Source organism: Pygoscelis adeliae, unplaced genomic scaffold (genome assembly GCF_000699105.1).
Source record: "Pygoscelis adeliae isolate BGI_AS28 unplaced genomic scaffold, ASM69910v1 Scaffold56, whole genome shotgun sequence".
Lineage (NCBI taxonomy): Eukaryota > Metazoa > Chordata > Aves > Sphenisciformes > Spheniscidae > Pygoscelis > Pygoscelis adeliae.
The window spans coordinates 511,162-523,361 of NW_008824944.1; the positions used below are offsets into that span (position 1 = coordinate 511,162).

At 36.9% G+C, this 12,200-nt stretch overlaps 1 protein-coding gene across 1 annotated transcript in view; it reads left to right on the plus strand.

Moving 5' to 3' along the window:
- ABCC4 (ATP-binding cassette, sub-family C (CFTR/MRP), member 4) overlaps positions 1-11,780 on the plus strand; it is a 142,558-nt gene extending 130,778 nt beyond the window's left edge. The window contains 2 exon segments of the mRNA XM_009325566.1: positions 5,505-5,639; positions 10,492-11,780. Of these exon segments, the coding sequence (XP_009323841.1) occupies positions 5,505-5,639; positions 10,492-10,599 (243 nt within the window). The 3' untranslated portion in view covers positions 10,600-11,780.
- Positions 11,781-12,200: the final 420 nt, after the last annotated feature.

Consider the following 12,200-nt stretch of genomic DNA (forward strand, 5'->3'; position numbering starts at 1 on the left):
GTATTGTCTTGGGTAAATATATTTCTTATAATATAATGTAACCAGAAGCATCTCCTGAATATTGTCCTCTTCCCAGGACTTTATTGAAGATCATCTTGATGTATGCTCTCTGAGGAAAACATTGTTCAAAGTTGTACTCCTAGCAGAGTTTTGAACTTTAATAATAATTTTGTTGTTTGGTGATGTCTTCTCCAAGTCTAAATTAAATCAGATGTATTCCCTAGGAGATAATTTGCTTGAATTATTTTCCTTTTGAATAGGAAATAAAAACATTTATGATCAACTTTTAAATGTCCCATTTTCCCTCTGGCTTTATGGTGAAGATGAACGTGAATAGGAATACTAGTCATTCCTCAATAATTGAAAGAAATTCCCATGCCCCCCCCTCTGTTGCTGAACACTTCCAACCTTGGACTGTTTTTTTCTCAGAATGTTTTATAACTATTGTTCTCTTGGTTTGTCTGCTTTTGTTGCTGAAAGTTAGAAAATGCAGGATTTAGAACTTTCTTTTTTGTGTCTATGGATAGCCATAAGTACATGGTATTTGTTACAGCGTTTTTAAGGGTCCATGTTCTTTCTCCTTCTGTGGCTAATGACACTACTTTTGCTTATATTAATCCACAAAGAAGATCTTAAATTCACTCACAAAATGAATGTTTGCTTTTCCAAAGTCCTGTGCAACAGAACAATACAGATTAGTTGCAGGAATCATCAGGGAGAAAAGGTGCTGTCCTGGTTCTGCTGCCTAGGTCTCTGCTGGAAACTGGACCATCGTGATATAGTATCCTCGTCATTCATTGTCTCGTTTCTCGAAATCAGAAACCTCTGATTTCTTTTTCACCATTTTATGTTTTCCTTTTTGTCTTCCCTCCCCTGCTTTTTTGTCATGGTTAATACATTAAACTATGAGGCTATGGAATGGAAATACTGCAAAGTTTGGGGGTTTTTTGATGGGACCTGTGCAAAGTGGAGGTAGATACCCTGGTAGGATACAGGTGAGGCAAAATGGACAACTACTTTGTAGTTGCCAAATCTTACACAAATTTAGTTCAGCAACATTTTTGTGGCATAGGCAAATAGTCCTTCTGTGCTAGCTAGAGTTAACATAAACAACACATTTAAATGGCTAATACTCTGTTTTCATGTTTGCCTTTGCAGGTCAGCCAGATTCAAATATTTCTTTTCTATTTCTCTGTCCTTCCCTGCCATGTTTTTAATCTCACTCTTTCTGTGTTATTCTGTGCCCCTGTGTCAAAGTGCCGTTCAAAACTACGTTGCCTTCTACCCAACATGGTTCTTATCCTTCTGAAAAAATCACAGCTGGGATGAGCAGTCACTGCCCCAGACTATTCAACCAGGATGAATCAGGAGCTGGAGTAGAATTAGGTGGCATGAGAGGATTTTCCTCAAGAAGAATACAGCATTTGAGCCCTGTTTGAACTTAAGATGTCTGAATAGTGCTGCTTGAGTAAGGGTAATTTGGATAGCTATAAGTAAAGAGCAGTTGCACCTTACACAAGGACGTGATCAAATTCCATTGAATAAGAATTTTCCTGTGTGCTTTCTTTTGCGTGATCACCAGCAGCCAATTTTGTAAATTTTGTACTGTTGGAGTTACTCTTCTACTTGAGAAAATCCTGTTGAAGTCAAAAGGATGTGACTACAAAGGCAAGAACAGTGCAGGTGAGGTAAAAGAAGCTGCCAGTGCAAGGCAGTGGAGAATCAGGCCCTGGTTTACGTATGACTGCTTTGGGTTTATATAGCTTTTTTGTGTTTGTTTTTATTTTACTCTGGGCTGTCTAAGTATTTCACAGGCAGTTAACTCCCACAGAATGATTCTGAGTCTTCATTTGGTGTATTTTACCGAGAGTCACGCCAAGGAGCTGAAAAGTTGAATGATTTGTCCAAAATCCCCCTCTGCATTAAAGTCTATAATGAAATCCCAGTCTGATTCAGAGTCCCGTGCTCCTGCGTGCATCCTCCATAATCACCCTGCTGATCTGATTTCGCCAGCTATCAAGCTTCTCTGGCTTTTCTGTGTCAAGTTCCACTGGTACAACTGCCTTGGAACACATCTGGGTTCGATTCGGTCGTCTTGTGCAGTGATAAGCGTTGCATGCAAGGTTATCAGAAAATATGTGGCTGGTAAACACCAGATTCCACCTTTCCTGAATGATTAGCTGGCTTTTTGAAGTCCTAATGATTTAAATTTGGCTTGGAGTCAGTGAGTAAGAGTATGCAAAGTACCTATTTATTTATTTAAATCTTATCAGCACATACTTCTTCAAAGAAGAGTACCTATCTCTTTGTCTAAGCACTTTTTAATAAATATATAAATACATAAATGTGTAACTACCAAGTAAATCCGCTTAAATTTTCTCCACTGTCTCGTAGATGACAGCAGTTAGTAGAAACAGTGTTTCTCCTTGGTGAATAGGGTTTATAGAGTATTCCTGACTTGTAAGAATGATATTGTCTGTTCAGTTTCATTCTTTATTTTTCATTTCAGATTTTTAAAAAAAGTAACATGGCTTGTTTTCCCTAGGCTTGTTCTGTCTATTTTCATAACAAGTTTGTTTTTATTCCCCAAGAAAGGATATGAATAGGTTAATAATTTGATTAAAATGTGAATGGAATTTTTCTAGACACACATCGCTCGCTCTATCTGTTCATCTTCTGGACTTGGCTGTTTAAAACTTGTCAAGGAAGAATACATTTTTCTTTTTTCCCTCCCAGGTTCTCTGGAGGAGAAAGATTGTCTGTCTTTATGGTTGTTTCAGATATTTGCAAAATTAATGTTAAAATTTGAATACCGCAGTGATATAAATTTTAAGAAACCCTCTACTTTTCTATTGTAGTTCTTTACTTGTGAGAGACATTTAATGAAGATGCTTTTTGTTTTCTTTCTTAAGGACTGGTTACATAATCTAGTGCTACGCTGAAAAAAACCTACTTATTCAAGGCACTAGAGATGCCCTATGCTGTGGCACCCCAATTTAATTATTATGTTGAACTGTATATGATAATTTATTGCATTTTTAAAGAAGCTTCCTTAACTGTGACATACTGTAGTATATAAAAGATTGCGATTAAAATTCTGTTTTTAATTAATCCTTAAATATTCAGATTACATGGGATAGGACTAAGTACACTGAAAAAACGACGTGTGTGCAAGTATACCTTTGCAAGTGAAACACTGCATCTATTGTATATTGAATGACTATATATTGTGCTATGCAAGACTACTAATATTTTAAAATTTTTCCATGAGCACTTTCTTCAGCTGTATGCCAAACAGTATTGTAAATAACTTGCAAAGGAAAATCATATTATAAGCTGGGTGCTCTAAGATACAAGCTTTTGAAAATAGCAATAACTCCTTATAGGTTTCTGTGCATACAATTTGTAAAATTAGATGTAATTATGCTGCTGTTGTTGGCTGAGTTATTTTCCATTCAGATGCCATGTACTTAATTGAACCGGAAGCAAAGGAGTTGGCGCCTTTCCCCTGGTGCCGGGTCCCTGGTGTCAAACAAGTCGATAGCGATCTCAGCAGCGTGTAATTTTCACGCCAGTGCAGGCAAAGGGATCAGCTCAGCTGTCCTACTTCACTGCAGGTTTTGTCATTAACGGGGGTCCAGGACGCTTGGAGATCTGCCGAGCTCTTGGCCATCGGGATGTTTTGCTTTAAGGAGTTTCACAGGCGAAGTGAACGCTTGAAAGTTTCCTCGCAGGACTTTGAATTTGTCTCCAAGCTTATTCGAGTTTCTTCTTTCAAACAGAAGTTTGCAAACTATTTTTGTTATTTTGGAAGTGTCCTCATAATACCTTTTATTCATTTCTTTCCTGAAATCAACAGCTCCAGTTTTTTAGATCTTCTCCTTCCCCCCCCCCCTACACCACAATTATGGCTTGGGTTATGAGTCCTTGAAGTTCCTCTGTTGTGGCAATATCTTTTTCAATAGTATGCCATGTGTATTCAGTTTTTTATTTATATAAGAACAAAAATATTTTCTGAATTACTTTGTTTTCTCACATAAATTCTTTCTCTTTCCTTTTTTTCTTTTTTTAACTTTACTGCTCCTACACATGGACTAAAGTACTGAACTTGTAGACTGATAGCCAAATCTCTTTCTTGAGTCAATACCATTAATTTATAAGCCAGTTAAGTATTTGAGTGCGTTGCATTTGTCAATATTGACTTTTCCCTGCTATTGTGTTTCTCATTCTCCTAGGTTAGTTAGGTGTATCTGAATCTCCTCTGGTCTAGACTTACCTGCACATTTTTGTGTCATTTGCAGGTTTGTCACTCTTCTGATAACTCCTTTTACTGATGACTAACACATACATAGCTACCGCATATGCCAAACCATGTGGTTCCCAGCAGTTCCCACGTGTTCAGCTTTCCACAAAGAAAAATGCACTGTTTATTTCTAATCTCTGTTTTCTGTCCAGGTTCTTGAAAAATTTTTGCCCCTTGTAGCACCACTATTTAGTTACACCCGATACCTTTCTGGAAATCTATATAAACCGTTTCTCCTTTAGTTTTCTTCTGGTGCATTAAGAATTGTGTCAGATTTGTGAGGTACAATTTACTTTTGCTAAAACTGTGGAGAACAAATTCTACTTGTGATCTGTGTGTCTTCTACTTGTGTTTTAAAGATTGTTTTAACTAAATTGCTGTCTTATCTCGAAATATATATGCTAGTCTAAAAGTTCTCTGAATGAATCCCATAAGGCTTTTCAAAATGTAAGTGCAATATTTGCTACCATGCAGTCCTTAAATAGAGTCACTAGTATGAGAATATTTTCTTAGAGGTTCAATCAGCTTATTCTTAATTTCTTCTGATATTTTTGACTCTATATATCCTCTGTGGCTTACTGACTTAATGCCTTCTTAATTTCTCTGTTGTTTTTTCTTTCTCCCTTCCTCTCTTTTGGGTTCCTATGTCCCTGGTGGCATCTCATCTTTTTTTATGTAGAAAGAATAGGTTCAGGGTAAGTATCTTTCTAATACGTAGTTGGCAAAAACTCATGCAAGAAATTGTTTATCTTTTCAGCAACACCCTCATTTTCTTTAATTACATATTCACCTCTTCTAATAGAAAAGACCTACTTATTCTCCCTTAACCGTCTTGGCGGTTATTGTGTGGTTTTTACCCACAGCTGTTTACTTCAGAGCCCATTTTAGGTCTCTTTGTTTCTTTCTTACACAATAAATCTTATGATCTGCTTTGTTGGCTTTGCAAACATTGTATTTCCATATTCTGTATAACTTTGCATTGGATTCCTATAGGTGGAATGGCTGTAGAGCACTCTAAAATTGTACAACGGGTCTATAAACTGAAAAAGTGCTATGCTAGGTTGAAGAGGACATATTTCATTTTCAGGATACAAAATTCATCTTAGCACTTAAAGTGCATACGTTCCCCCCTTGCTTGTAGTCTCTAACATTTGGTTTTTAATTTATTATGTTAATAAGTTGGTTTCTGCTGATTTAACAGGTTTTAGATGCAGGAAGACTGAAAGAATATGGTGAACCTTACATTTTGCTGCAAGAACAAGATGGCTTGTTTTACAAAATGGTGCAACAAGTGGGCAAGACTGAAGCAGCTTCTCTGATTGAAACAGCAAAACGGGTAATTTTAGAAGAAGGGATAATTAAGTTTGTCTTTGCAGTTTGTTTACCTCAAGTTAACATATTCAGTGTTATAGTAAGCCTTCCACTAAAGAATCTGTCGGCTTTGCAAGGCAAAGCCATCATTTTCAGTGCTTTTTTCAGTGGGATATATACAGACTTTCAAATGATAAGCGTATTTATATACCCTGAGTTGAAAGACTGTTTGGATTTCTTGCATCCTTCTGTATGTACACAAAACGGTAAGTGTAAATAATAGATGACATACTCACCTGTGCTGGACATTGATCTGAGAAAAACTTGCTGTAAAAACTGTTAGGGCTGCAGAGTCCAGCATTTATCTGTTATTTTTATATTTTGAAAAGGGCACATCCAATTTTAGTTTGAAGTTCAGTGCCTGTGCATTATATCATGGTCTCTGGCGGTGTGATCACATTCTTATCTTTATGCTTTCTCTTCCTTCGTTCTTGTACCCTTGCTCTGTTCTGCACATAGGATGAGCAGGGCTCAATTAAGAAACAGCTGTTGAATGTTTTGTTGCCTCCTTGCTCCCTACAAGGCTATGTGCCTGATTTACTACTTACTGTTCAAATCCTACTCTGAGTACAGAATTATTAATGTAATTGTGAGTATTTCTCTGGCAAGCAAAGTGTTTAAGAAACATCAGTGGATTAATTTTCATAATATGCCTCTGAGGTGAGGCTATATCATCGCCACTTTTCAGATGGAAAGCTGAAGCAGAGATAAGAAGATAAAAAATTGACCTGTGATTGAGGAACTCATTTTGACTAGCTATTGGCTTGACTTAGTTTTTCTTGATAATTTACCACACAGGATGTCCAGAACAAGGTTTTATTTCTCTCAGTGCCAATGAAGTTTCAGCAGTGCTTCACTTGAGACTGGCAGTGCTCAGTTTGGCAGCAACTTGCTTCATAGTCATGTAACTTTACTTTCAGCATGCAAGTAAGGCAATGATATTAGGCATGTAGCGACCTAAGAGAGCCTTTCCAAGACAAAAGGCAAAGGTCTTATCTCTAGCCTTTATGCTTTCCTCTCCTCAAGTTGCTGGATGTGTGGAGCAGAGCTAGGGGAACACAAACTCCAAACTGTTTCCTGGGGAAACAGAAGACCAACAGATGGGAAGCAACACATAAAGACAGGAAACAAAATGGCAGATGTCTGGCTATTTCCTAGTGAAAATAGATGCATTTCCAGCAAGTTGGAAAACATGAAAAATTGGGCTGTCATGGAGGCTGCATGCTCATGTCTGGAGGCTATTTTACTGGACTTCTTGAAGATTAGGGAAGAGATTTCTGTGTCTGTTCAAATTCTTAGAATTCTTTTAGAGCTACTGAAATATTTTTTTTAAGAGTTTTTCAAGTGAAGCTTTGTAGCTAAGAGCATACACTATAAATTCATGTGTGGCACTAATTGCAGAACTGAAGAAACAGCTTTGTCCTTAACAACTATGTAATGAGTCCTGCTGTCCTTCTCCATTGCTGCAATGTAGCTTCTTATACGTTGTTACTAGAAAGGATTAGGTTAGCCGTGTTTTTTATGGTACGTGTATGACAATCTGGAGGTTATATAAATGGTGTTTAAAAGGATAGCTTCAAATTCATATGACCAGTGTTTGTCTGTAAAGTGAAGGCTAGCTTCCTAAGGCTTGATCCTTGGAATGGCAAGAGGTGAGGCTGTCCAGCTGTCATCTGTAGAGATTTAGCCATGTCATGCTGTCTCTACTTCCTTCCCTGCAGCCCTCCCCAGTTGCACAATTGCATTCAAAGATAATTCAAAATATCACAAAATAATTGCCTGATGTTACTTGCCCATATAGTCATCTGCAGTTACCACATCAATGTTATGTGATTTTGTACAGGAAGGGAAAAGATCCAGGAACCAGTCTCTGCTGAAATGTGGTTTGATGAAAAAGTTTGCTAACTCCCAGGCTAGAAGGCAGATACAAGCTTTAGCATCTGCCAAGAATGCAAAGCATGGTGCTTATCCACACTCAGCCCAAAAATATGGGAATCAAAAGACTATATCTCCAGTCAGCAGCTACCCAGAAGCACAGTTACAGTTCTTTCTGTTTGAAGCACTTGGACGTTCATTCAAGGTTTTTGTAATTGCTGTCCCTTGTGCTTCATGCATACTTTCAGAGAAGTTGCTTAGTCAGAAGAGCTGATTCCAATGGCTTTTCTTTTTACACTAGTCAGTCTGTTGCATGTATTGCTGTTGGTCTCATACATTCCTACTGTGGTTACTAAGAACAGTTTTTATGAAGAACAGCTTCTTTTCTGTTGTTGAAAAACAGCATGCTGCACGTAAAAAGAAATGGTAATATGGCATATATACATACTTTTCAAAAGGCGTTACAGTGGGTTGCTAAGTAAAATGGTTTGGAATGTGGCCATGCTTTGGCAATGATTATTTGATTTATTGCATTTTGGACCTGAATCTTGCACAGAACAAACTTGTACCGAGAGCTTCTTTCAGTAAGGTGAGACTTCAAATGCATTTTCTGGAACAGTATGGATTCTGCATATATCCTTTAAGTGCAGATGAAGAGGGACTACACACCTTGAATTGGAAGACTAACTTGGACATCTTTGAAGAAACCTAATTTTCAAAAAAATCTCGTGGGCATCTTAGCTAAGCATTGTGAGATCGAGCTATTGCTGGAACCTTAGCTCAGGCTTCCGAATTGATCCCACGCGGCTATTTGTATGTCTCTCTTGGTCGCTTAGTATCCCCGTTTTTTGTGCACATGTCAAAGAAAACAACGCAGGCACAGCTCAAATTGGAGACCGCTGAGTATATATTAACTAGCCTGTGAGCCTGACTGGAATAGAGTTGTGCTTGGCATCGTGAGACCGTGTTTTTATCTGTGCTCAGTTTACAAGAAGCTATTAGGAGAAAATCCTATGGGAAAGTGAGAAATAGTCATCAAGCAGTTAAAAAGGAAAAAAAAGTGCTCAGTTATTCAGATAAACAAAAGTCGGTGTGTTCTCCATGCTCTTGGCAGCATTGAGAGAGGCTTTTCTGCAGGCTTTGGTGGCATCAGGATAGGGCTGGTTTTCTGTCAATCAGTTTTTGAGTATTTTGAGGGAAGAATAAAGGTGATTTTATTTTAAAGCTATGACAGATGTGTAAATATTAAAATACTAGGTGTTATCTCACCTCAGTGATTACTTTTAAAAAGGTTGCAGCTCTGTTGGCAGTGGAAGAAACTTGTATAAAGACTTGAGCATTTAATATCTTGAGGGACTGGGCTCAGGGGAAGAATTGCAATGAGACAGTCGAAAAGCAGCTGCCATTTCATTATGTCTGTAGTAATGTGCCAAGGTTTTCTATTAACTTTAAAAAAAAAAAAATCACATTCAGAAGCTGCATTAAAATTATGCCAAAGTTTTATGGTTTAAACCAGGAACGGGATGGGAATACGCAACTGGGGCTGCCGTCTCTGCAGTGTGTGTGCAGGCAGGCACCTGATTAACTTTCCTCTGTTGCATCCGATCGTGGCTGGTTACTGAGGAATGCCTCTTAACAGGACTTCCAATTCTTTTGTTGATTCAAATCAGACCTTAATAGTCTTAGAAACTTGTAACGGTGCATATATCCTGCGTTAGCGTATGTGCGCAAAAGACGACAGTGGTACTTAGAGGAATGTTTTTATAGAATGACTGGTTCTTTTTTTATCCCGCGTGTCTTATACATGTATTCATATATATGAAAAGGACATTATTATCAAACAAACTGAACTTTGTTGACAACACTCTCAAATATAAATTGGAGAAATGTTTCCTAAACCATAGTCAAAGCAGTCTGACTATGAGACCTAACTCGTGACACATGTCAGCTTCAGAAAGATAGTGTATTTTCTGTTTTTAAAGACTCAAACAAAACTTTTCACATTCTTCTTTGAAAAAAATTACATTTGAAGTCCTTTTTCACCCAAACACATTTTTAGATAAGAGCACACAAGTCTTTACATTATTTCATTTTGTTATGCGCATCTGTCAAGGAACAGAGATATGATACAGCTACTAAAAACTGATGATTGTGGAACAGTGAAACTTGACAGCATTTCATTTCCTTTATGTTCTGATTATACATTTATCAGGAAACCTGTATCTCTTCTAGTTGAGCTAGAAATTGGTAGAATTCAGGAACTCAAAGGCTTGGCAAAGAACTGTCCTATTATTTGGTATCATCTTACATTTTAGAGAAGTTGCTTGGTTGAGTCATTGTTAAAGCTTTTGCTTCTTCTTTCATTATTGTGGTTCGCTATCCAGAGATCACATTTCTATAGGCCCTATAACTGCTCTGCAGCACAAATTAAACGCTGGGACATTTCATACATATACCTCGAAGTTTCAATGGTTGTCAATCATAGTTTGTAAAATATAGGGATTACAACCTGATATTAACATCCAAATCCATTGTGTTCGTTTTATGTGTGAAAATGAGAAACCCTTGTGCAGACACAAGATTTCACAGCTTCTTTGTCATCCTGTTTTCAATTTATCTCCATGTTTTGAGCTAGTAAAATGATTTTACTTATCAGTTTAATGTAAAGTGATAAAACATATCTATTTATCTGAATTACCAGAATTTGAGTGGATCTACAGGTTGTGTGGGATTTTTCTCACGCTTTGTTATAATGTAAGATCATATAGTAATTTTACTAATTTTTCAGTGACACACAGTTACTGAATGCCACTAACCTGAAGTTCCTGTTGGGATTCCTTAGAGACACGTATTTATCTCTGCTGTATTTATCTCCAGACATTTTATTTGAAACTAAATGTGTTTGATGCATAATTACTCACAGAATCTGGTATTTTTCCTAGGTGTACTTCAGTAGGAATTACCCAGAAGTTGTTCAGAACGGTCAACTTGCCACAGACTCCTCCTTGGATCCTTCCTCAGGATTATGCATAACAGAAACTGCACTGTGATTCCTAATAACCTTAACTGTTTTCCATAGAATGTAAACCTGAGATCATCTAAACTCAGTGATAATGTTTGCAAGTGTCAACGGAAGAGGAAAGGGAGGGGGCGATTCTTTGCACTGGACAGCCTTCCTATTTAATACTGAGAAGAAAATTTTTACTGTCCCTCTTTCTTTAATTTCAGTGCAATATGTTTTCCTTTCCAACTAATTATGTTTGTGTTGCTAAGGAAATTAAGCAGACTCAGTTTTTATTTGAAAGTTATGTGGTAGAGATCTCTTTTATTTAAACAGGTGCAGGACACCTAACAGGTCTAGGTTGCATATTTGGAGCTTATTCAAAAAATTTGAGTGTGTCCTTTTTCTCTTTTGGAAATATTTTGAGAGCAAGCAAAACCAAATTTTTTTCAGTGTCACTTTAGCATGCCGATTACATCTAAGCAGCAGATTCGGTAGTGTACAACTTAGTTGTCTAATGCAACTGTCTTGCTACCTGTCATAAGTAGCTATGCAGGTTGGTAGGAAGAAGAATTGAACAAGCCAAAAATACTTTTTGATAGCAAAAAGTACTATATACTTATTTTTTTGATAAATAATTCAAATAATGCTGTTCAAGATGAATGTAAATATTAGTTTATTTTGCTAAAATCCGAATGCTGAAAAATCAGTCTCAGTCTTCTATACTTTAGAAGAAAATTACCACATTTGCACTGAAGAAATATTTAAATAATTTAACATACATTCCTTTTTTTATCCAGGTTATCAAAGAAAAAAGGTATTAAAATAACTTGAGGAAACGTTTGAATGACATGTCATTATACCTAAATACCATGTAGTACAAAGTTATCTTCAACACAACACATTGAAATGTATACATTATTTGCATTTATTGTGCCTTAATATTTGTGCCTTCAAGCCAAAGCTGTAACTGCAGGGTACACTAGAAATTCATTAAATATATGTTAAAAATATTTAACCTTAGTATATTTAAAGTTTTGCATCAGAGGTTCTGTTGAACTCGAGCTGTTTGAAGTTACCATCCTACCGGCACAGGTAGGAAAGTACAACCTGTAGTTTTGAATGGCTGTTGCTGATAGTGAGAGGAATGCAGTGAGAGAGAGAGAGAGAGGTTCAGTATTCATAAGTTATGTCCTGATTTCAGCAAAGCACTTTAACACAAAGGCACTATTCCCATGCTTTAAAAAAAAAAAAAAAAATCAAGCAAGTGCTATGCTGCTTCAGATTTTTTCATGTTTAGTGAGATACCTACTCTTTGAGGTCCAGTAGAAAACAAATCTATTCATCTTACTGTTTAAAGGGCACAGAAGAGACCAAAAGGCAACAGATCTCTTCAGGACATAGAAAATACTGTGCTTTTTAAAAAAATACTGAAGATGCTTGCTATTACCTGTGTAACACAAATATTATTTACCCAATGTTTACCCAGTGGTCTAAAAGTAAGGCAATACACAAATGTTTCTCATTTCAAGCAGTTCTACCAGCAAATAAGTGATTCAAATACAAAATTACTCTCTCCTTGTAGAGAAGTAAATTGAGGCCAAAGCCTGTGCCTCAGCACAAGGGCTCGTCTAGAAGGACTTTGTCCTG